General features: G+C 42.8%; 1 protein-coding gene across 1 annotated transcript in view; it reads left to right on the top strand.

The window, feature by feature from the left end:
- kiaa0825 (KIAA0825 ortholog) overlaps positions 1-24,823 on the top strand; it is a 124,066-nt gene that overhangs the window by 56,613 nt on the left and 42,630 nt on the right. The window contains exons 20-22 of the mRNA XM_051423727.1: positions 6-150; positions 2,538-2,693; positions 4,241-4,335. Coding sequence (XP_051279687.1) covers positions 6-150; positions 2,538-2,693; positions 4,241-4,335 — 396 coding nt within the window. The remainder of the gene's footprint in view (positions 1-5; positions 151-2,537; positions 2,694-4,240; positions 4,336-24,823) is intronic.

Genomic DNA, 24,823 nt, shown 5'->3' with positions numbered 1-24,823 from the left:
GTCAGTGTATTTGAGCGAGGAAGGGAGAGCGGAGTCGCTGCGGCTGAACTGACTGAGCAGAAAATAGGCCTGATGCTGCTGGAGGTCTGCCACAAAGCAGGTGGCAGCGACTACCTGAGGCAGATCTATCACATCATCCAAGGCAATGAGGTAGGGAAGCACTCCCTCTCCCCAGCAATTAGGTGGCTGCTGGCCTGAGGCCGCAGGCTGTTCAGGAGGGGGAGACAGAGGGAAGAGGGCTGCTGCTTGTGTGCAGTCTGCTTGTTCTGATCTTCTGTTGTTCAGGTGACCTCAAGGGTGCAAACCCACAGTGATTTCCTGTGTTGTACGCTCACCACATGTATAGGGGTGGGAGCTGCATGGAGTTACCACATTCACTGTAGAACTCTTTGGTGGAGATCTGAGTTATAGCAGTGAAAGTTATTTTAGCTAAATTCACTTCAGAGAAAAAATAGTTTTAACAAAATGAAAAGTAGTACTCTAGAAAGTGCCCAAGTTATTTGGAGTAGATATATATGGGATAAATAGAGCAAATTTAGTGATATTTGATGAAACAAGTGCTTTAAAGTTAGAGTGGACTGGAATACATACAGCAACACAGTTTGTTTTAACTGGTTCCATAACACCTCTTCAGGTGGGCCTGTTGGCATTTCTCCTCTAGTGAAAATCAAAATGAAACATCCTCCACCTACAGAACACTACATTTATATCCCACAAACAGATTCCTGCTACTGTATATCACAAAGACACCAACATACACTACTCTTTACACTGTATCACATGTACCTGTGGACTGTATTCTTACCAAGATAGCTGTTTCAAAGGGAGAGAAAATTGATTATGAAAATAGGCTGACAATATTCTGTATTTTTGTTACTGTCAACAGATTCCATTAAAAGACCAAAACTAGAAGTGTATTAGTGTGTTTCTCAATACTTTCCGACTCATCCACCATGTATGTGACACACAGCCTCACTCCCACAGGTTCCTACTTAGGACATAAATCTTACAAAAGAGAACATATACTTTCATCTTTAAAAAAGGATAATTAATTTGGGCTGTAAATCATGCATTTGTTGGGGGTTATTTTTTAGCTGTGGATTCAGTGCTCTACTACCATCAACAGAGCTCAATGGCACATAGGAATAAGCAATATAAGGCTTTGGCTGCGCAGATAATTTTGTCTTTTCATGGAATTTGTTGACATGAAGAAAAATGTAGATTAAAACCAGACTCATCCTTTAAGTAGCATAAGGCTTAATTGTCTTTAACTGTAAAATTCTATCAGGAAAAATGCATTCCAGAAAAAAAAACATTCGTAATAATCACAAACAAGCACCAACAAGCACACAATATTCTGTTCAGAAGTGAAAACTTCCATATGTTTGCACCATGGGTCCACTCCCATCAGGAGTATGTGAAATACTCGAATGCTTGATCAATGACACTTACATAGAGTGGAGGACCTTCACAGCATAGCATACATATAATGTATAGGAGAGGTAATACAGTTGTCTAAAACATTAGGAGAAGCTACATTTGGTTGGTGCTCATGTGATCCTTACTGACATGGTCCTCCTATAGAGTGTCTATTAGGACACAATATAGAGTAACACAAACATAAACACCATATACATTATGCTGCTGTTGATGGAGTCCATGAACAGCTATAACTCTGCGTAGCAATTTAATAGAATGTGAATGGGATTCTCAAGTAGGCTCTGAGTTACGCTCCTGGCAGCTTGAGTATCTCTACCCACCCAAGGTCGACGCAAGAACATACAGGTCAGGGACAGACTGGGCTGGTGGTGAGGTGGAGGGATGGGAGGTTCGGAGGCCATGTCAAGCTGACGGATGGGAATATAGTGAATTCACACCAGGATGCCCATGTACACACACATACTGTACACACACTTACAGAGACATACACAAACTCATTACTTTATACTGTACATTTTCCAAGACACCTGTACTACAACCACAGCAAAGGTTACACAAACAAAAGTAGAAAGTGTACTTGTGTCCTGAAAACCCCTCTATTTCTCTTTCTCTACATCTACACATATCTATATTTGTTCTGTGTTTTCATTACTCTGTTCCCGAACAGCTCTGATTAATTATACTTTTGTAAAGCTCATCAGTTAGGGAATACGATGAACCCATTACTATGCTTGTCTGGAAAAAGTGCGGTACAAAACCTGTCTGAACTTGATTAGTTTGTGATTTTGTTGGGTTAGACAAACTGGACGTCAGTTTAAAACAAACTTTCAGTAATTCATTATTTTTATCACAACTAAAAAACGAATATTGCAATAGCAAAACATGTTACGAATGCCTGTATGCTGAATGTATCGGCTGCTCTTTCAGTTTCAAGAAGTTTGGTTTACTTGTAAATAACTTTTTGGCCTCTCTCTGTTAGTTTTATTGAATGTTTTCTGTCTGTCTATCAGTTATAATATGTCTTCTAAAACCTTCCCCTTTTCTGTCTGTCTCTCTTGTGTGTCTACCCTCTATCTCCCCTTCCTTCTCGGATACAGGAACTATTGATGTTTAAACTAAGTGAAGGCACAAACTCGCCCAGTAATTCCCCTCACTTGGTGAACTTTGACCTTGGCTCTGAGAGTCATGTGGATGCTGCTGGCTTCAACCCTCTCCACCAATTTGACCATGTTGGCAAGAAGAAGCTGGATCAGGTTTGTCAAGCACTTTTAGGTTATGATCACAGGTTATTTTGGGAGCAAATCACTTATGTATTATTTATTTTAGCTCAATGAAATGAAATGATATTCTAGTGATTATTGGAGTTTGTATTTAGAGTTTGTGTTGTGTGGGTGTACTTGTGATCTGCAGGGCGGTTTTGTTTTAACTTTCTCCCAAGGCCAGAAGCTTAATGTTGAAGGTTAAGAGCTGTTTGAGTCTCTAGTGAACTGGATACTGTGGCAATCTCTGAAGTTTCCGGGTCTTTCTGGGGCTCGGCTTTCCTATTCTCCATAGGTCGTTGCTTTTTCCAAGCAGGAGTTAGGCTGGCAGGAAAAAAAGAACACTGAAAAGGTGAAAAGATGAGAGAAGTTTTAATGTTGAAAAGAGCGCAGTCTGAAGAAGTGCACTTCTTTGGGGCTTTGAACTGTATACCCTCTTACCCCAAACTTATCCCCAGGAGTGCTGCCATGATGTTCAGTTAATTGTTAGATTTTTTTCTCCATGAAGGGGATATGTCTAGCTACAGGTAGTAGTACAATGTGAGAGTTGTCGGCTTTCCCTGTCTTTTCCCTCGTACTATCAAGGCAAATACCGCTGATATCACACAAAACAATCAACAAAGGCTAGCATTTCCTCAAGACAGGCTTGTGTGTGTCTTTATGCTTTTTAAAACGGATTAGTTGTATTTATACATTTGTGATCCCTTATAAAGTAGCTGTGTTGGTGCTATTGTTTTTGGTACACGTTTTAATCCTAAGAACTGTTTTCAGCTTATCACAGAACGCTGCATAGCTTTGCATAGAAACACCCTATTAAGAGAATGATTAAAATGCCTTCTCCGCTTCAGGTGCCTGTGTTGTTTGTCAAATAAAATGGAAGGAGGAGGAGAAAAAAAAGTTACATCCATCAATCACCTTTGAGGAAGGAGCAAAGGGGGGGTGAATGGATGGAGGGAACGAGTGGAGTTCTCCTCCTTTTGTCAATAAAACTCAGCCTGGAGTTAAGAGTGACATTTTGGCAATCAAAGCAATCTGATTTTTATTTGCTTTCCCAATATGGTGCTAGTGCCAAGTGTGTGTGTGTGTGTGTGTGTGTGTGTGTGTGTGTGTGTGTGTGTGTGTGTGTGTGTGTGTGTGTGTGTGTGTGTGTGTGTGTGTGTGCATGTGTGTGTGTGTTTAAGAAAAAGAGAGCAAGACATAGAGAGAGAGAGAGAGAGAGGAGAGGGGGGGGGGTTGGCAGGGTGCCATTGAAGATGGTAAGAAAAAAAGCAGTGCAGTCAGAAGAGTAACGACTCCCTCCCAAAATTGATTTATCTTTCTATAAATGATGGCTACATCCCCCCAAATGGATTTATAAATTAATTGCTGTCTTATTGGAATAAAAACCTTCTTGTGCGGACATGATTGATCGGCTTGTGTCGGTAGCCTGCACTGGGGACCCCCCTCCTCCTTTGTTAGTGGGTCCCAGCTGGAGCGGTAATGCACTGATGGTATTAACCCTGATTAATAACTAACAATACGCTATCCTCATACATCAACAGAGTGCCGTGGTTGACTGGGCATGGGACTGGCCAAGACTGCTGCCAGCCTATCAGGGCATGAGTCAGGTCACCTTCAAAACTCTACTGTCCAACAGGTAAAACAGTCATTTCACTTGTTATACATGTTCATTGACAGCAGTGTGCACGTGTGCGCGCACAAGTGTGAATTTCTTTTTGTGTTTTCATGTTTTTATTATGATACTCACAGGTGTTTTTTGTTTTTGAGCAGTCTTTTCATGAAATAAAAGCCCCGCTCTGCAGAGGCATGAGCTGCATCAGTAGTGTCTTTACCTGTACAAAATGAGGCGTTCGCTTGGGACTCCCGAGGCAAGTTTCCCTCCAACCCCAAATTCCCTTTTGACTTAAGTTTGGCATAAGCTTCAGTCATTGGGGATCATATAGCCTAGCTGCTCTTCATCAGAGGTTCAAACTTCCACTTTGTTCAAAGGCCAAGGGCTCCTGTGGCTTCCACAATGGAGGGTAAACTGTGGAAAGAAATCCTTGGGAAATGATATTGGAGTGCTATAATATGCTGTGTGTGTTGAATCATGGAATTCTGTCTTTGTTAATGCACGCGCACAGTTGTGGCTGACTGTCTGCATGGACAAATGTTTGCAGATTTTGGTAACTGAGGTATGCCTGCTCTTTGTGTACTTTTAAGGCCTTGAAACGACCAGAAAGGTAGTTAGAAATGGAAAAAGAGTGGCTAGCTCAGATCTTGGTGTCACCTGATTGAAGAGTTTTTCCAAGTCCACCACTCCTGTCCCATCCTCCTCTGCCCCCCCCTCCTGTTCTGCTCTGCAACGGGCATAAATATTTATGCAGGTATGTGACACATATTAGATGGCAATACTTCAGGCGGTTCCCTGTTCTCCATTCACAGCTGTCACGCTGCCAGCTATCAGGGAGCCATGGGGCTACTGCACCTTGTCTCCACGCCTACGCCCAATCCATTCTAAATCACCGCCATTGTAACACACACACACCTTTCTAACAAAGGGCAAGCTCTGCATCTGCCAAGGACACAGGTCTAATAAGGGTGAAGTACGCAGCTCTGTGCTGTGCTGTGACGAGCTTTGTCGCCTTCATGCCTCTACCCCCTCTTCCCACACACACACACATACACACACTCCATTCTTCCTCCCCTTATATGCTGCTTTGTTGCATCTTAAAACAGATACTGTCATTGCTTGACTGAGCCAAATTAGTGTTGGAGCATTCATGAATAGAAACTGAATGAAGTGGATATGAAGTCAGATAGAAGGAGAGAGAGAGGGAGAGAGAAAAGAGAGATTGGACTTGCAGTTTGAAATTGTGAGTGACATGGAGAGAAAGAAGAGTCAATACTGACAAGGCACCAAAATGTATGAGGAAGGATGGGAGTGGGAGGGGGTAAAGGTTATATAATTCACCCTAATCTCGCAGTATCAAAGTGTCTGAGATTCTGCCATTTGCCTCATTAGCCTCTCTTTGTTGGGCCAGAGGAGCAGATTTCATGGAGGATTTGGAGAATGGCTTTGGTTCTGCCTGAGACGCTCGCACAGAGCAGGAAGTTAGTTTCACGGCTGGCGACATGTAAGCTGTCAGAGTTTTCCTCAGATCCATCTCCGAGTCAAAAATATCTCTCAAGCTATAGAAGACCATTCACGGGATAAGCGCACTGATGTTGGATCCACTGATCCATTTGTTCGTGCAGATAAGGATAATACTTTCTGCATAACCGCAGACTGAAATGCCCTCGACTGTTTTCACTGAGGATTCACAACAATTACTCTTTTACTACCTCCAGTTGTTGGACAAACCATAGGATATTATCTTACACTTGACAATATTAATAGTAATGACACTGTCTCAAACTCTACAGAAAACACATATCAGTGTGACCTTGTAATTTTCTGTATTTTCTAAGTTTGTGTCTCCTTGAATGACTTCCCTTCCCAGTACACAGCCAATATTTTTTTTTCACTCCCCGGACTGTGTGAGTTAGCAGTGTGGCCCATTGGCCTCCTATATATTGTTACAGTGGCAGGACAGTTATTGTGCCCAGGGTTTATATCACATTCTAATGGAGCAAGGCTATGAGTTAAGGGCGGTAGGCTTTTACACCAGGGCTGTTAAATCACTGTTCAGATGACTTCATTAGCAGAGCAGGACACATGCTGAGACACTTGCGCCTGCACACACATAAATACACACACACATACGCTTTCACCCTGCTACCTTGACGGTGTAGCATCGGGGCCAGACAGGAGGGAGAGTGGATTTATACAGGTGTGTGTGTCCTTCTTTGTCACCTGTCACTTCAGTTCCCTCAGCACGATAGCTCATCCATCATCTGCAGATTGAGCTTTTCAGCAGAAACCAGACTGATTAATACTACCCTAGGACCCCCAGGGTTGACTGGCTGACTGGCTGACCTGGCTTCCTGGCAGGCTGGAGGTTTGAATGGATAGATGGATGACTTGTGGGTGGGCTAACATTTTAGTCTACTTGTTCGCCGGCTGAATCACTAGCTAACAGGTTGACTGGTTTGATAAGGTTCTGACTGGTAGGTGCGCTGGATGTAGGAAGCAGTGATTAGTGGAATAGTTTAGGTGGATTAATGACGGCTAAATGGTATTTTGACTGAATGGCTAGGAGGCTAACTAGCCTGTTGGTTTGTTGGCCTTTTTTGATGAATTACAGGTCTCAAAAATGGATTGATGTACAGATGATGGATTGACTGGCTCTGAGGATAACTGGTCGACAGTTTTCTGAGGCTCCCAGCCTGGTTTTACTCACATTAGCAGAATCTTTCATTGTATCTGCGCAGTCTTTTATTACTTTTCCAAGAAAGACTTCTAATTAACATTCTTGCTTTGCGCTTCCTGCCTACTCGCCTCTTACACATACTCATAAGCACATCTTAACAATTTCTTAATTATATCAACTTTCTAAGCTTAAATCATGTCAGTTAACCTATTCACTATGTAAGATACTTATGTGTAGTTGAATGACAGAGGTATACAGCATAATCAAGGTTCATGGGCAAACCTTTGAGATTTTCTATTAGCCATCCTGATAGGTATATTCACTCATTTCCTTTATTACGAGTCTCTAGCAGCTTTAAAGCAAGGTTCCTTTGTTGAAACACCAAAATCAATTACATTACATAACCGGGTTAAATATATACTTGACGTTTGACCATAACAAATTGCACACTAAAGGTTTGTGTTAATTGTCATGATCTATGCATTGAAATGTGACCAAATTCCCCCCTCTTTGACTGCATGTTATGAGCTGCTGTTTGTTGTAGAGGGTTGGAGTCAAAGTACTAAGTTATTCACCTGATACTGAATGGTTTCTCTTCAACTAGTCTTCAATGAATGGATAACTCATTCGCTTTGTCCTTGGTCCCCTTTACTTTAGTGAACAGCTCTGCCACAACATACCTTTGTACGAAACAACCCCTGTGTAGGTTGGAATTTATGGCAGCAGTGATGGCCTGTCTCTTTCTTATTTTAACTCTGTTTGTGTTACAAGGCCTTTATGAACTTCGGTCCATTATGTCATTTTTCTTTTCCATCCAAGAAAAATAAAACAAATATCTGAAAAAAGTATGGAGTATGACCACAGACTAAAGTCACATTTTAACTGTCATCTACCAAGGTGACTTTTTGTGACACTTTCCTTGTGTCTGTATGTCAGAGAAGGTCTTCTGACCTGGTTGATAAGGGGTACCCAAGTATGAGAGATGAAGCTTTGTGTGTCACAGGGCAGCTCCTCTACTCCATCATAAGGACCTAATATCATCCAAGGACATTCATACTTACGCTGGTCCATGGTCCGGGTACCGTTTCCTAAAACCAAGACTTCATACATTGGCCAACAGTAAATTTAAAGTTAGATATGTTGTGGCTTGTGCTAGTTTCACACCTAATATTCTGAGTAAGCACTCACCTTTACAATTTTCACACATTGACAGTAAGAGTGTACTAGCAGCATTGACCCACAGATTTGGTAGCTTAATATAGTAAGCTGCACTGTAACTACTGAACACTAAAGCATTTCCTTTGCATTGTTTTATTGTTGCCGTTACCCCTCAGGTCCATAACAATAGCAGTTTGTGGAAAAATGCCAGTCTGTGGCATTCTCTTGCTTGAGCAGCTCCTTAAATTGCGGCGATAGACGCTTGTGCTTTCAGGAAGTGGGCAATTGCCATCTGTTCCCGGGCTCTGCCATATGGCGGGCCTTTTTCTCAGGGAATAAAATAAAAACAAATATGTCAGAATGTTCGTCTTCCTCCACGGACGCTGATCAACCTGGGGAGAAGCTGGATCTCAGTGTGTCTGGATTAATGGTCTTACTTTACGCTTCAGGGAATGAGGGAGTGTGTGCTTGTGGTTGGTGGGGCTTTGTGTATGTGTATGTGTATGTGTGTGTGTGTGTGTGTGTGTGTGTGTGTGTGTGTGTGTGTGTGTGTGTGTGTGTGTGTGTGTGTGTATGTGTAAATGCATTTGTGCAAGGGTATGCACACGCTAATGCACATTTATGTACCTGGAAGTATTTCTGGAATCATTTATCTGACTTAAAGGGCGATGTTACCGTACCATTTTGAGCAGTTGGTTGCCCTAGTCTTGGAAGCATTAAACAACACAGGAGAAAAGAGCTTCAAGGTTAGCCAGAGTGACATTTCATGGCTGCCGCTGCCAAAGAAACAAGAAGAAACGGTCTCAAGCCATCATCAGGCTCTCCGTCTTGCGAGGCCAGAAATTCAAAAGACTTGTCACTTTTGAAAATCAGGAGAGTGTGATGTGTCATTGAGGAAGGGCTTCTTTCTTCTCTCGTCGATCCCCTTGTGTGTGTCCCCTCCGCTGACTGACAGCTAGGGATGGGAGTTTGTGTTGGTGAGGACAGAATACATCTTTTGTCTGCTTGGTTATACATGGTGTGTTTTGTCTTCGCTACCCCTGGACAGCACTGACACATTGAGGTTTTCATTAGCCGTAACCAGGTGGCGGAGGAGAGGGACGAGCTTCTGCGCATGAGTCTGTTTCCATGCCTGTCTGTGAGTGTACGCATCTGCACTGCACCAACTTGTGTACTGTATGCATATCATGGAGGGCGTACATGTGTCTGCCTGCATGTGTGTGAATGTTCACTCTTATATTTCTGTGTGTGTCATATTTGGAGGTTTGCTCCAAAGGCGAATAAATCAGTGATGCCTGGGATAAGGCCGTGGCCCCTCCTCAAACTGCACAGACAAGCTGAGAGGCTCATTAATCAAACGGCCAGTCACAGATGTGATGGCTTCCACACAAACCGCCAGCAGACTGTGAAAGTCACATCCAACAGAGTCAACTGTCAGCCAGGCAGGCAGGCAGGCCGCACTTTTTCTCTCCCCCTCTCCCTCTCTTTCCCCTCTGTTGTATTTATCTCTCAGTCTCCCCATACCTCCTCTCACCTCCAGCATGATTCCTTGGTGTGATACATCTGAAATATTTGTCTTGTCTCTCTAAAAACGATCTGGAGGGTCGAGGCAAATCTATCTTCTCTGAGGGTGGTCATGGTCAAACCATTCTAGAGACACGAGACATCAGTCATTACTGCACATTGCTCTGTTTTCTGTGGTTACAGCAGACTGTACTTGGTGGTACAGTTGAACAATATCATTTTCTCCAACCTTGGCTATCCAGATTATCTTGTAACCTAAATAATGTATGAAAGTTGATAGAGCGACAATGATTTTGCTTTAGTCCAGCCTAGGAATATGTTAGAGTTAAGTTTGAATAATGATATAATATGATAGGTCGGTCATTACATACCTTTCAGTGTGTCCAGCTCTGTATGTTGTATGCTATATACATTTTCACCTGTAATTGCCACTGTACAGAGCATTCAGTGGTACATTCAGGAGCAAATTGTGCATGTCTCCTTCATGGAAATGCAGTCATGTGAAAATGAGTTTTCCCATCGCTTTCTGGTTATTATATCACATATCATATTCTAACCATTCCGCTGCTGCCATCTCCACTCTCAAAGGGTTTGAATTGGGTACAATTGTTAACAATAGTTACAATAATATCACTATTCACTGCCAGAATTGTCAGTGCATAGTGCTTATGTGACAAGGCAAGCTTCTCAACAAGATTATCTGGTTATCCCTCGTGTATTGTGAAGTTTCTGCAGTTTCACCTGACCTCTTTTTCACAAATATTGCGACTTCAGATCATTTCATAACATAAATAGCAACCTCTGTGATTCTTCCAACTTCCAACGTTTGACGGATAAATAGTTGGAGCGACTCTGTAGCACCAGAGCTGAATGAAAATGCCACTTAATCTACTGCAAAGCCCTCGAAGGATGGAGAGAAATGCTGGATGGAACAGGGACAAAACAAAGCCACCCGTTTCTGATTAAAAATGGCAAGTCCCAAGGCTCCCCGAATACACTGGGGTATTTGATGGTACAAATATAAAGACAGTGCTCCACACAGCAATAGAATAGCTAGCTTTTGTTTGGAATTTCTGTTGTTACAATGCCAGGAATTTTGAGGATGACACCAGTGTGAGCCTCATAAAGCTGAACTACTCTCTTGCAAGATCACTTTTTGCTACACAGACCTTATGAGAAGCTACAGTATTTAAACCAGGTTTTTATAAATATGAAATGAACCGTGATTCAGCAACTTCGTGGCCTATTTAACACTATTTTCCCACAACAATGGCCCTGTTTTTTTGTGTGAAAACTGGAAGCAAAAACTAATGACAGCCCGCTAAGTGGTGTGTTTGTCTAATCCTGTAAAGGAAGGGTTCCCTGGTGATGTTAGAGTGAAGTGAATTGGGATCTCTGTCTATCATCTCTTCTACACCCTACTTAAAATTGAGCCTTGCCACAATACATTGAGTTAAATTGTGGGCTGTCATTATGAGCCTTGTACAATAGTAATGATATCAAGTAGTAGCTAAAAATTCAATTTCACTGCAATACAACGGCGAACGCATATCACATCACAGCGTTCATTAAATGCTTGGCAAAGTTTCCACATTTGTTACCTTTAGGTATTTTGTTACCACACCTGACTTTGGGAGCTTTGTTGAAGCTTAGAAATGCTATTATGTCCACTGGGTATTTGTTTTTGTCAGCTCTGTCAGCACAATAACTCCATATTTTTGCCCCTGGAACCAGTTTTGTCAACCAGTTTAGATGGACTGGGACTCAGTTAAAGACGTGGTGGACTGTTTGACGCTGTTGCCATGTTTCCTGCTGATTTACTGAGTTGACTTTTTAGCTGACTGCAGCAGTCCACTGTCAAGAGCCAGACTGTGACCGTCTGTTCCAGTCCATCATTGTGTTCTTCTTCTTTTTTCTGACTCTTCTGTGCCATGTGCCATCTTTATTCAAACCAACTGGAGGTGACAGTGAGTCAGGCTTTTAGCTAGCAGAATATGTTTGATTTTTTGATGAGTGTATTGAATGATTATACTGTAAAACTCAATATTGAATTGAATAAACTAATAATAATCATGAAAAGCTGTTCGGCAAATCATACTCATACAGTAATAGTGGTGTGACAGTTGATATGGCAAATGATTGAATTAAATATTAGTAGTTAGTAGTGCTGGTGCACCATTGTATCAATGGGGTAATAGAGATCATTCCCTTGTACAAAAAGTGTAAGTGTTTAATTTTATTTCTGGCAGCAGCCAAATGTCATGCCTCTTCATGCTAATTCAGTGTAAGTCACTCTCAGCTAAATTTCAGAACATAATGTCTGTGTGTGTGCGCACGCTCGTGTGTGAAGCTGTGTGACGGTGAGGGTTTGTTTTGGTGGTACATCACGAGGTTGTATCCTGTCGCCAGGCTCATTAGCCCGGCGGCGGCGCCCAGGCTGCCCCAGCCAATCGCTGCTCTCCGTGCGGCTCTGCCATTTGCATGTGGTCCAGGAAGAGATAATTAGAGGGATCTCTGCCTGTCACTGTTAATCTGGGACTTAGTGAAGGGCTGTGACGCCGACATGCTGATGGACTGACACACGTCTACACACACACACACACACACACACACACACACACACACACACACACACACACACACACACACACACACAGTGTGGTGTCATACCCATGTATGCAAATTGGCATCCGATACATGCACATGCACAAACGGCAAGAGCAAACACAGTACCGGCACACACACATACTAGCCTTCTGCACAGGCAAACACAGATGAAAACATGCTCATGCATACACACACAAACACTGTTTCTCTCATGTTTCTTCCCAACTCATCTGCTGAATTGGAGTCTTTATTAACTCTCTGTTTTTGACCTGTGACTAATACAGTTGTCTATTTGTTATCTTTTTTTTAAATCTCTAATACTACAGCATATTACATTAAAATACATCAGAGTTGCTTCTCCATTGGTATGTGAATGATAGCATGTTGACTCAGTGGCTGTTTACACCAGTTGTACTATGCTGTTGACACAGGTTTTAGATCCCTGTTCAGATAGACTGTGCGCTTGTTGCTTCCCAAAAAGGCAGAATGCTCGGTAAGCCTTTTGAACAAGCCCAGCTGTCAGCCCTATATACTTTCACACACACACACATCGATACACACACACACATCCCAACAAACATGTACATGTGCTCAAGCACTGGCACATCCCCAGCCACACACACTGAAAACACACAAACTCACTCACACATCGCTGATTGGCAGGCCTCCTGTTTTCCCATAATTCTGACTGATTTATCCAATCAATCTCACTTGGAAAGCTGCTAAAGCGTTGACTAATATTAAGAGTAGAACATGCGACAATTAAAACATCCTTCAGGTAATTACAGAGCTGGTTTAGCAGCAAACAACTGAGGCATTTTATACATTCAGCTTGTTGCCCGTGTGTTTTATTTGTACCTGTTTGATAGTTAATCGGAGGGAAATGAGCTACATCTGTGAATGTTACCGCCTTTAATGCACATGTCACATATTATGTAAAATACCATATCATTAGCTGAATGTGTCTATGCAAATATTGACTCTGTTCTCCTTATTGAATATCATGGACAGTCTTTCCTGTAGAAGAAAATCCTGTGTTAAAAGCTCAATAGATGTTCTTGTCAGAGCAAAGCCTATTTTCCACCCAAATGACAGCTAGTCCTTTTTGCACACTGTGGGACTGTTTAATGGTGCATGTTGAGAGAGAGGGTGAGCACCGTTGCTGACCTCATCCGTCCTGCTCAGTGACCCTGTGTCACCACTGATGACACATAATAGTTGACACTTGACTTTAGGGGCTCTTTAAGTGCCAAGAGTGCTCGAGGCCCTGGATTCATATTCTAATGCGGTCATCTTTGTACTCTGCGCCTCCACCTTTTGTCCAGGAGCTCTCTCTACACTTGTTTCCACTTTTTCTTAGCCTTTCTTCATCACTGTCTCTCTCCTTCTTTTCCTTGTCTTACAGACAAATACACACATGCAATCACACACACACACACACACACACACACACACACACACACACACACACACACACACACACACACACACACACACACACACACACACACACACACACACACACTTAGACCTACTCAGACACACTTTCACTGAATTGAAATAGCCTATCCCGCCCCTCCTGCCCCTGTGCCATTACAGGTAAGCACAGAGGTGCACTTGTCTTGACACTTGTCTTGACAAATCTATAGACAGCCTGAGCGAACACTCCAGCTGGAATCAACCCTCTGTTTTCAGCCTCTCCTCTCCTCTCCTCTCCTCTCCTCTCCTCTCCTCTCCTTTCCCAGCTACTGACTCTCATCAGTATCCTCTTTTATCCCTTACATGCAGCCCATTTCCCTGCCTTCACATGCCTTTACTAGCTACACCCCATAAATATTGAAGATTACAGTTAGGGTTGAGCATTATTTAGGTTTTATGAATGATTCAAATTGTGCTCATTGATTCCTATTAATTGTAATTGATTCCTATCAATTATACGTATCAAGTGAATGAATGAAAAGGTATTTTGTGATTAGTTTTGGAAAGGACATAAAAAGAATGAATGTAAATCTCGCTGTTTTGCCATGCTGAAGATGAGTGATGGCTTTGGAATGTCAAACCAGCTTCCTCTCTTGCATGATATCATTTCTCCACAATGTTTTTTGCTGTATCACTACTGTTTTCGGTAACTGTTTTCTCAGCCACACTTTTGTGCAACAGTAGCTGCACTGGCTAGATTCATGCACTGACGAAGTATGGAACCTGTGACGGGAGAACATTTGGTCCAAACTTCCTTTTCAGGAATTAACAAATCCTGGGTAATTATAAATGTAATACCTGTTCCAGTGCAGAACAAGTTCTTGATGCCAAGCCCTAATTATAATCTAAACAAGTAAGATCATCAAATGAGTGGCATGGTGAGTAAGAGTGATGACCAGGTGGGCTGTTTATCTGTGGCAAATGGTAAGTGTGTGCTTGCACTCTCCCTTCCCCTTGCCTCCCACTCTCTGTTCCCCCCCACCTTTGCAGATTTTTACTCTGTTTCTTTCAACTCTTTCTCCTTTTACCTGCTCTGGCTCCCCCTCTCTCCTATCTTCTCAGAGAAACCATCATGGGTCATGTTTTTCTGAGTCTTTGATCATTGAGTAGTCTTTCAGCATGTTGACTACAAGGCCTCTCACCTCCCCAGTGGTTGTTGCAAAAGAGGGGGCACACTTATCTGGCTTCTATGATGTTAATGGTTGAAAGCATTTGCTGATGTTGAAAGCGTGTGTGTGTGTGTGTGTGTGTGTGTGTGTGTGTGTGTGTGTGTGTGTGTGTGTGTGTGTGTGTGTGTGTGTGTGTGTGTGTGTGTGTGTGTGTGTCCACTCAGACATGATGAAAGACTCTGTTATAGCACTGGGTTGTGATCATGTTGCAGCTAGCTATGTTCAGAGTTGGTTGATAAGGCATTCATACGTACTGCACTGTATCTGGCTGATAACAATCGTGTGACACCATCATCGTTACGGGGGAAAAAAGCCTCAGCTCTTAAAATTCTTACATTGTTTTTAAATAGCTTAAAAGGTTGGAATTTAGATCTCCTACTACCCTGAGCATTTCATCCATATCTATTTGTTCAGTTATTGCATGGAAAACTTCCGTCACTGTGCTGTAATGGGTTTGTCCTCAGGGCACAAACTCTGGTTCAAATAGAATTTTTTCTCAGTCTTTACACCTCGTGTGTGTAAACGATGGTTGGGTGTCTGAGAGCTTTGCCGCTCCATCCAACTGCAGAATTCTCCCCTTTGTAAGATGCAGGGGATGGCCTTGATGTGACAGTTTGCGATGTTAGCCCAAGTTGTTTTTGACAGAAGACAAAGAGAAAGGGAAGGAGGGAAAGAAAAAAATTGAAACAAAGACAAAGTTTTGGAATTTTCCCTCTAAGATGAATTGCCTTTGCAGGAATCAATTCTTTCTCTCATTTCTCATTTTCTTGAAAAAACAAAACAAAACATTTCTGTTTTCCTCCGTATCTTTGCTTTGTCATGACTGTTAAGAACAGTCGGTTTGATTGAATTTGCCACTGGAGACATTCAGTGATCTTGATGGATTCTTTGGATGCAGGACTTAGGCTAGCTGGAAGCATCTTTTTTAGATGTTTTTTCTCCTTATGACATTATGGAAACAGGTCTACCCTTTACAGCAGACTGAACGTTGAGTGGTATTATTTGACATATTGTACTGCTACATGCCAGTCTATAAGAATGCCAATGACAATCATAGGAAAGGACATTTAGATTACTGTCGAGCCTCCCTGTCCTGTCTCTTCCTATCTGGCCTCCTATCACTCCATCTGTTTTATAATCTGTCTTCTCTTCATCTTGAGTTTGACTTGTAATGATGAAAAGCTGGTCAGAGGGGTATAGAGCGTTCGTGCGGGTGTGAGTGGACAAGTTGATGTTTCTGTGTGAATGGTTGAGTCTTGTGAGCCTGTGTTTGCATGTGTGTCCAGTATCTCTGCCCTCACTGAGTCAGAGTGTGACCCTTGGGCTGTACCTTGCAATCAGTCAGCCAGCCTAGCCCTCCTGTCTGAGTGTTCCTCCTCCAGCCCTTTAAAAGAGCCCTTCTTATCACCGTGTGGTAGACCTTCCCTCTGCCCCTCACTGTTCTCAAGGTTAGCCTCACTCGGCGGCCTTTCTGTTTCCAATATCCTTCATATGCACCTTACTGGTATCTATCCATGCTCGGCTTATTACACAGTCTCATAAAGGAGTCAGGATGTTGGAGGTTTTACCCTCCTTCCAGCTCTTCCTCTCAAGGTGAGCCTCTCCCACTGCTCTCCATATAGACTTCCACCAGCTCTCTATCCAGTACTTACACACATCTGACAAAGGAGTGGAAGTTTAAAGGTGGCTCCCTCCTTCTCATCCTCACTTTCTTTCAAGGTGAGTCCCTTCCTGTTCCTGTCCTCGTCCTTTTTATTTCTATTTTGTCCACCATGTCATCTCACACACACACACACACACACACACACACACACACACACACACACACACACACACACACACACACACACACACCTAGACACACACTCATTCTTAGATCCTTAAGAAGAAATCACTGAGTGAAAGTTTGGCCACACTACCCTACCATCTCTTTTCTTTTTCTCTTGTTCTGTCTTGGAAGGCCTTCCCACCTCATCTGTAGGGTCTGTGGTTTTGATGCCCACACGCCTGGTGGAGAGGTCAAAATGCCTGCGGTAATCTCAGAGCCTGCCAACTCTAAAGACGTTTCAAGGAGTCTCTCCTATATGTACACTATGTCCGTGTCTATCTGAGTGTATGTGATACAGTGTGAGCATTGCTTGGACTAAACATTTTAGAATAGTTGCCAAAGAAAATTGCAACGATGGATATAAATATTCCTTCTTATTTTATGAATTTATGATGCATGGTTAGGTTGTCTTTCCTCGGTGTTGTGTAGTTGTTGCTGTGGTGGAGATAAGGAATACAAATCTGAATGTTTTTGAATAAATGTGAAGTTATCTGAAGCCCTTGCGGTAAGAACAATAAGAAAAAAGAACAGCATTATTTTGCAGGCACTCAAATCCGAGTGCTCAATTGCAAATGAAAAAGATTGGGAGTGAGGCATTTTTAGGGGTAAAGATATAATGCTGAAGTAGAGAAGCAGAGTTTAGACGGTTGCAGCAGGACAAATTGGGCTCATGTCTTTCAAATCAGAAAAGAAACACATCTTTGAGCCAAAGGAATAGCTAGTCACTAGAGACGTCTCATTCAACCCTGTCTCACATTTATGTTCTACTAATTTGTTTTAGCTTGTTACTAAAGTGAAAAATAATTGCTCCCTGAATTATGTTGACAGGGGGAAAAAAATTCTAGTGAAGGAACTGATGCTTTTGTGTTGCACACATCTTGTAGGGTGGAGGTTGTGGTGCACGGTGGGGATACAAAGCACAGGACTTTGACACAGAAAACAGAAGATCTCGTCCTGTGTTTTATGTCTGGTTAGGTTTAAAAAACAAAAGCACTTTGGTTGAGGTTATGGAAAGATTGTTGTTACAGTAACATGTTAATTAAGTAAATACATACTGTCTTGTGCTTCAAGTTATTGTTGCTGGGAAAAGAAATTAAAAATACGTTCTGTTTGGGAATATTTTCCAGATCAAATGCATAAAGCATATGAATAGAATTTCTTGGAGACAAAATTGTCATCTGGTGTTACTGGTGTATTCACTGTATTGTAGGTTTGATAAGACAAGTGTCAACACAGGAGGTAGGGGCCAGGTCACTGGCTCTCAAAAGTTGAAATTTGTAACCACAATTAAATTGGGTGTTGTGCTGTAATTAGTCATTATGGGTCACTGTGACACATTAGACTGGAGAAAAAATTCAAGTTTAGCTGTTTGATGGTGATTTGTGTATGTGTATAACTTACACAAAACCCCAATTTTTTATCGGTTATCCATTAACATTTTCAAAATTTGGTTTGCGATGTGAAACTTAGTTGTGGAAATCCTATTTTCTAATCTAAGTACACAAACGTGTACAACTTACAGAACTGGTTTGGCTCATCATGTCCTCTTTAGGTGGTTGTGTTCATTCAGTGGGAGGCCAGTGTGGAATGATATCTGTCTCTCTGTATCTGTATCACTCAGAGCAGATATGGCGGATATCTCTGTCATCTCAACATCTCAGACTTGACAGCACCGATCATAATCAGTCCCCCTCCGGCTCTCCCTCCTGCTATCTGTTTTTCTCTGCATCGCAACCTAACCCGTATATTATACCAGGTGTATCTGTGTCTCTTGTTTAGTGCTGTACCTCTCAATCTTAACAACACCTCTCTTTCTTAGTCTTTTCCATGCAGTAATGGTGCACTTTGGGAATATACACTATATGCAAAGGGGGTTAGTGTTGGGAGTGATTCTGCTGTTATTTCTGTACAGGGTTGTGTGTGTGTTTGTTTGTGTGTGAATGTGGGTAGGTGGGTGTGTGTCAGAGAGCATTTACAAAGGGATCAGCCCTGGGGGTGTCGATGCATCGCTGCAGTGGAGGGAGAGCAAAGGGGGTGGAGGCGAGCTAGTTCACAGAGGATGTAGCAAACAGCCAACTAGCTTGAAAACCTCGCCTTACTTGGCTCTGTACTGCACAGTTCAGTACTTATTTATTTATTTGGGTTGGGGGGCAAATGTATGTTCAGTGGCGTTGGATATCAGTGACAGGAAGGATCAAAGAGCGACACCACAAATGAAGCTGTCAAAGTGGCCCGACAGCTGGGTCCCGAGGCGAACATCCCTCGCTCGCACATTTTATTATGATCGCAGTGAAACCTCACAGCAAGAAGGGAAGAGAGAAGGGAGAAAAAAAAAGAAAACCATCATCTCCCCAACCAGAGAGAAAGAAAAAGAGACAAAACGGGCGCCACTGTATCATCGCCGTCCATGATGGAATGAATTATGAATGTGTGGAGAGGATTAGGAAACAATGGTTGAAGTCAGTAGGATCCTCGCCTAGTTTCCTCACCCTCAGCCCGGCAACTAATTAGCACTTTCAACACCAGTGTATGATCTCATTAATGTGATTTCTGCTTATGTAACGTGCATGCAGGCGCGTACGCTTACATACAAACACACGCACTCACACAGATTGCAGTATTATTACATAAAGCAAATGAACATGTGAGTGAAAATGTATTGTTTATTGTTGAGCTAATACAGTTAGAGTGATGAATCAAATGTTTTTGTAATGTTGAGATTGCAGTAATGTTGTAGGTTTAGTCGACAGTGCTGTTCAGTGTTTAGGGCATTTACACCAGGCTTTCCCCTTATGTCTTGCAATTATCTGAGCAATTTGATAATGTGTGATGAATATCATCAGTCATGGTATCGTAGTGTTGATGGGTCCACAGCAAAGACAGTTACACTGCTGGATTATTTCTGTACTACCTCAGTGGGGAAAAGAAACATAATAAAGTTCATACTGGTGGTACAAATGTATAATGTTTTAAAAGGCAGGAATATAATTTTTTCACATAATTGCACAGTCTATTTGTATAGTAGATACAATTCACATCAGCTAATTAGTATCCACACACTGAGATATAGGGAGAGGGAGAAAAAAGAGGGGGTGGAAGCAGGGAGAGGGTAAGGGTAGATAATTAGACAGAATTAAGCCATCTCTTTTAATCTAGCCCCTGAAAGAAAGAGAGGGAGAGAAAGAAAGAGAGATGGGGGGTAAGAGGGTGGGGGTTCTGGGGGTGAGGCCTACACATTCACCCCTCTGCTCTCTCTCTCGCTCCCTCTCTCCCTGTCTGGCAGAGGGTGTGAATGTGTGGGAAAAGAGGGGCCTGGTGCCTTAGCCTCAGCAGAATGGATCAGCTTGTGTTTCTGAGGCTCTAGAAGTGTCCCATTGTCATGATGTCACTGCAACTCAAGGCAGCTGACCTCTGACCCCTATGGATTCATGGCAGCCCACCGCACCACCACCACACCCCCACAACGCCAAAAGGGCCAGATTGCCGCTGGGCGCCCACTAGGGGGTACCCAAGCCTTTTGCTGTGGAATTCGAGGTGCTTGTGGCTTTACGGTGAACAACTCATAGTATATTTGCCAATGAATCCGTCTGTCTATGTCCCCTTGATTAGGGGTCCTTTCCCTTGCTCTACCCCGCTCTTTTTTGGTCTTGTTTTCCCTCAGTTGCTCTGCCATCTCAGCCAACCATTGCTCTATCTCTCTCTCTCTCGCTCTGTCTCTCTCGCTCTCGCTCTCCTCTCGCTCTCTCTCTCCCTCCTACACGCGTTGTATCTCGCTACCCATGAATATAGCAAGCACCGCCAGATGTCGCAAATACATCATCTGAGGGATGCGGTGGTGATGGAAAAAAGTCAAGGCACGTACGAGTGGGGGATGTGAGCCGACTTGAGCTCTCTGAGCGTCTGTATGTGTGTGTGTGTGTCACTGTATGCCAGCATTCATCTGTGCACGCGCGTGTGTGTCTCTGTTTTCCAGGGTGTGTGTGTTTGTGTGCGCTTGGGTGAGTGCGTCCCTTTTGTGTGCGTACGCATGTGTGGAGGTCACAGCAGGTCAGCATATTGTCCCTCAGATGTTTGATATTTTATGTATAAGAGGGTGGCTAGAGCGAGAGGATAAGCACGTTCCTGACAGAGGCATCTCTCCGCCACAATCCGCCACCTCAGCAATGTAGAGCCCAGAGTCAGATCAACAATGGAGGGGAGGTGCCTTATACCCAGAGAGGGCTGATGGGAGGAAGAGAGAGAGAGAGAGAGAGAAAGAGAAAGGGGGAAAAAACCTAGAAAACCAGGACTGCTGCTGCTGCTGCTGGGGCAGACAGCAGTGCAGCCTGACAGCACTGTTGCAATAAAACAGCTATGATTATGCACAATATTGTGTTTACGTATGTGCTGTACTGCATCATAAACACGCGGCAGGAATATATAAAAGCACACTTATTCATCTACATGGACCAAGAAAGTCGGGTGTGTGTGTGTGTGTGTGTGTGTGTGTGTGTGTGTGTGTGTGTGTGTGTGTGTGTGTGTGTGTGTGTGTGTGTGTGTGTGTGTGTGTTTGGGGGCCAGTCGGGGCAGAGGAAGGGGCAGTGGCATCCTCAGATCAGCCCGTGTCGGGAAGGAGATTCCCCAGAGTGGAGCTATCCCAAACAGCACTCCTCTCTTTCTCCTTCAGGGGGAAAAGTTTACTGCCAGCTTGCTTTTGTAGTCGGCCTCAAAAGATTTGCGGCAGTCAGCATTAAAAGGCACAGATCTAAGGAGACGCCTCCAACTGAAATACCTACAGAGGAAGGAGAGGAGGAGGAGGAGGAGGAGAATGAGAGGGGGGGCAAACTGATACAAACATTAAAGACAGACGTTAAACGCTCCTCTTTATATTGGCTTTGTACCCCAACAACAACAATAATAACAAAAATCCCAACCATCAACTCACTGTGTTTTTTTTTTTCTGCTCGTGCTTTGATTCCTTCCTCCTTTTTTTGGGCTTTGCCCTTTTTCACACTCTCCTATTTGTGTTCAGTTGTTGAAAGGTTGATTTCTTTATTCCCTTCTGCACACAAACACGCGCACGTAGGCTGGTTACCAGGGTGATGATGTGGCGGATGACATCATGCCCTGACTGTGTTGTATAGTGGGTCGCGCTCTGGCAGGGTTCATGGGATGGTGGCGTGGGCTGGCACAGCTCTCCTCGCTGTGTTCCCTCCATCTTTGCCTCTGTTTTGCTCCTTCTCTTTCACTCTTGGTGTCTCTCTGGGCTCTCAGCTTTGGCTTGTCCAGTGTGCCTTGTGTTCCCTGGGAAAAAGATTAATTATTCAACACACAGCCTCAATTAAATTTAAATTCGGCAGTTCAAGTAACCTTTTAGCATGGCACATTTATTATTAAGGCAGATGCTTTGGCCCTGTTTAGATTTAGAGCTTATCGGATTCTTTCAGCCCCTTATCACATAGGCAGTTTACTTGTGATGGCTGTGAGGCTTGGCCTTGGCCTGGCTGGAATTGCAGTGGGATGTATTTTCTCAAAGAGCTTCTGGTAAACATTTCTCACTATAAATTTCCTTTACTGATGATTGTGCGGCATAATATGTGCTACACAGCATAGTAGTTTTAAATGTGACTCATGCAGAGAAAGTGTGAGGCATGTGGCGAGCTGCTTTTATTCAACTTAGTTTCCAGTTTGGACCATTTGAAGTGGCTATCAGACGCACAGGACAGAATGTCATTTTGACTTGCATTTCCTGGTATAATGAGTACTTCAAAACTTTTGAGACTTCATCACTTGCAGATGTCTTTCTTTTCTGTCATGTTTTTCTTTCATTTCCCAATTCTTCTGCTGAATAGAGAGGAGTGGCAGGAACAAAATAGGGACTAATAGTAGCAGAAACATCCAGGAATAGACATACAGAAAATAAATTAATCAGGTTTCATTTTAGACCAGACACACACACACATACACACACACACACACACACACACACACACACACACACACACACACAAACACAGACACACACTCTCTGCTGATACATATTTAACAAATTGTGCTCCATGACTGCAAATGCTTTGCCATCACGTGGTCACGAGCACACGAAGACTGATACATAAAAGCACAAATGCTTACATTTACACCTGCACACAGCAGCGCGGCTGAACGCAACACAACAAGGAACGACAAGAAACAGCCTTGACGGCCCCTCTCAATGATCCCCCTCCCCCAGTTCCTGTCTCCCCATTTCTCTCTTCCTCTATCGGAGGAGGTGGTGCCTTTGTCAGGCAGGAGCAGAGAGACCTCACAAAGCGAGGGAAGATGTCACAACAAACAAAAACAGCATAGTAACCCCCCGAAATCTAATCAGGAGCCATTGATTCATGCTCTGAATGGAGCCTGAGTACCTTGAGAGTGGCTCATCCAATAAGGCCATAGACAGCATGACAGGGGCCTTCACAATTCAGCTGTATAGTTCCCCTATCATTCTGTTCTCACCTTTAGACTCGACTCTATCAACTCAAAGATGATACAATCATCACTCCACTCCAACAATCTTAGGTCCTTTTTATTTGACTAATTTATTTGTGTGCCTCGATCAATGATTTTCTGTCTCTGATTTGATGTATGGAGTAGTTTTTTGTGTTGTTTTTTTTTTTTTGGAGTGTACACTAAAAGGCTAGTTTTTTGGATGCAGAGCGATATGAGTCTTTTAATGCCTTAGTTACTCTAAATGTGGTAAACCTTTACTTAGCCTTGGATTCCCTTTTTTCAGTCTTTTAACTTAAATTGGAAAAGACACATTTCCCCAATGGTGGTGTGTATAAACACAGAGAGCACATACTTGTGTATGAATGTTTTGTCTTTTCCTTTTCATTACATTATCATAGCATTGCCTTTCGCTTTATTTGTAACCCCCCCCCTCAAAAAAAAAAAAAACACATTAACAATGTAACTCTATTAACTCTTATGGGAATCTGTGACATTTCAAATGAAATTATTTCATCTATAATACTTGCATGCCCTTCTGAGTTCTTTTTTTTTAATGCTCAATATAATGCAACAACTTTGTTCTTATTATTTGTAATGATACTTTGGCATTAGAGGGTAGAGGTATTGATTTTGGAACCCAAAGCATTTATTGTGGAGGTAAATGTTATTATTTTAATATTGGACTCATGCTAATTTAATAGAGCGTAACATACACGTCAGGGTGTGAGCCGCAGGGGTCTCTCTGTCTCGGTCTCTCTCTCTCTCTCTCTCTCTCTCTCTCTCTCTCTCTGTCTGTCTCCCTCTCTATGCCACTGCACATTGTACAATATACAATAATCTCAGGTAATGTCAAAGACCAGTCATGGCTGCTCCCCAGTTTTTTTAATTTGGCAGGCCCTGCTTCAAAGAACAGCGCTGACATGTTTGGAAACATGTTGCAGTCAAATGTTCTTGCATATTAACCCTTATGGATGGATGGATGGATGGATGGATGGATTGGTTTGAATTAATAATGGACTGTGAGGGGTGCATGAGTGGAAAACTCAAAATAATACTCAAAAACTCTCTCCCCTTCACCTCTCCCTTGTTTTGTGTCCCTCATATAGCCCAGCTGCCAGTCCTCCCTTCCATGTTTACTCCGTACCTATCCCGTACTTCCTCTACTCATCATTTCAGTGCAGCATATTAATATTTCATTCATTATTGAAATATCCAAAGCAGTGCACCATCAGTGGGGCTACCTCTGCAGTACACGAAAACTAGTGGTCAGATGGGCTTTAGCGATATAAAGATATAAAAATATTCAATAGGTGACATTGATTGTTGTCATTTTCCTGTAAAGAAACCATAGGGGCCTGGGTGTCCATTTGAGGTGTTTTATCTGTTTAAGGCCAAATGTATGTACTAGATGTACCACATAAAATCATTTCTGAAAAAGTAATGAGTTCTCTATCTAACCATTGTCTGACTATAATTTCTGCACTGGCCTTGTGTGAAGACATTATGTTGCATTACTAAGTTCTCTAAATTCAATTACAAACTACAACGTTTGTTTGTGTACCCTAGAAGGACACATACAAGTGCTCTGTGATCTGACAC

This window comes from Dicentrarchus labrax, unplaced genomic scaffold (genome assembly GCF_905237075.1).
Source record: "Dicentrarchus labrax unplaced genomic scaffold, dlabrax2021, whole genome shotgun sequence".
Lineage (NCBI taxonomy): Eukaryota > Metazoa > Chordata > Actinopteri > Moronidae > Dicentrarchus > Dicentrarchus labrax.
The sequence above is the reverse complement of the archived record's forward strand: the minus strand, read 5'-3'. Positions and strand labels throughout refer to the sequence as shown.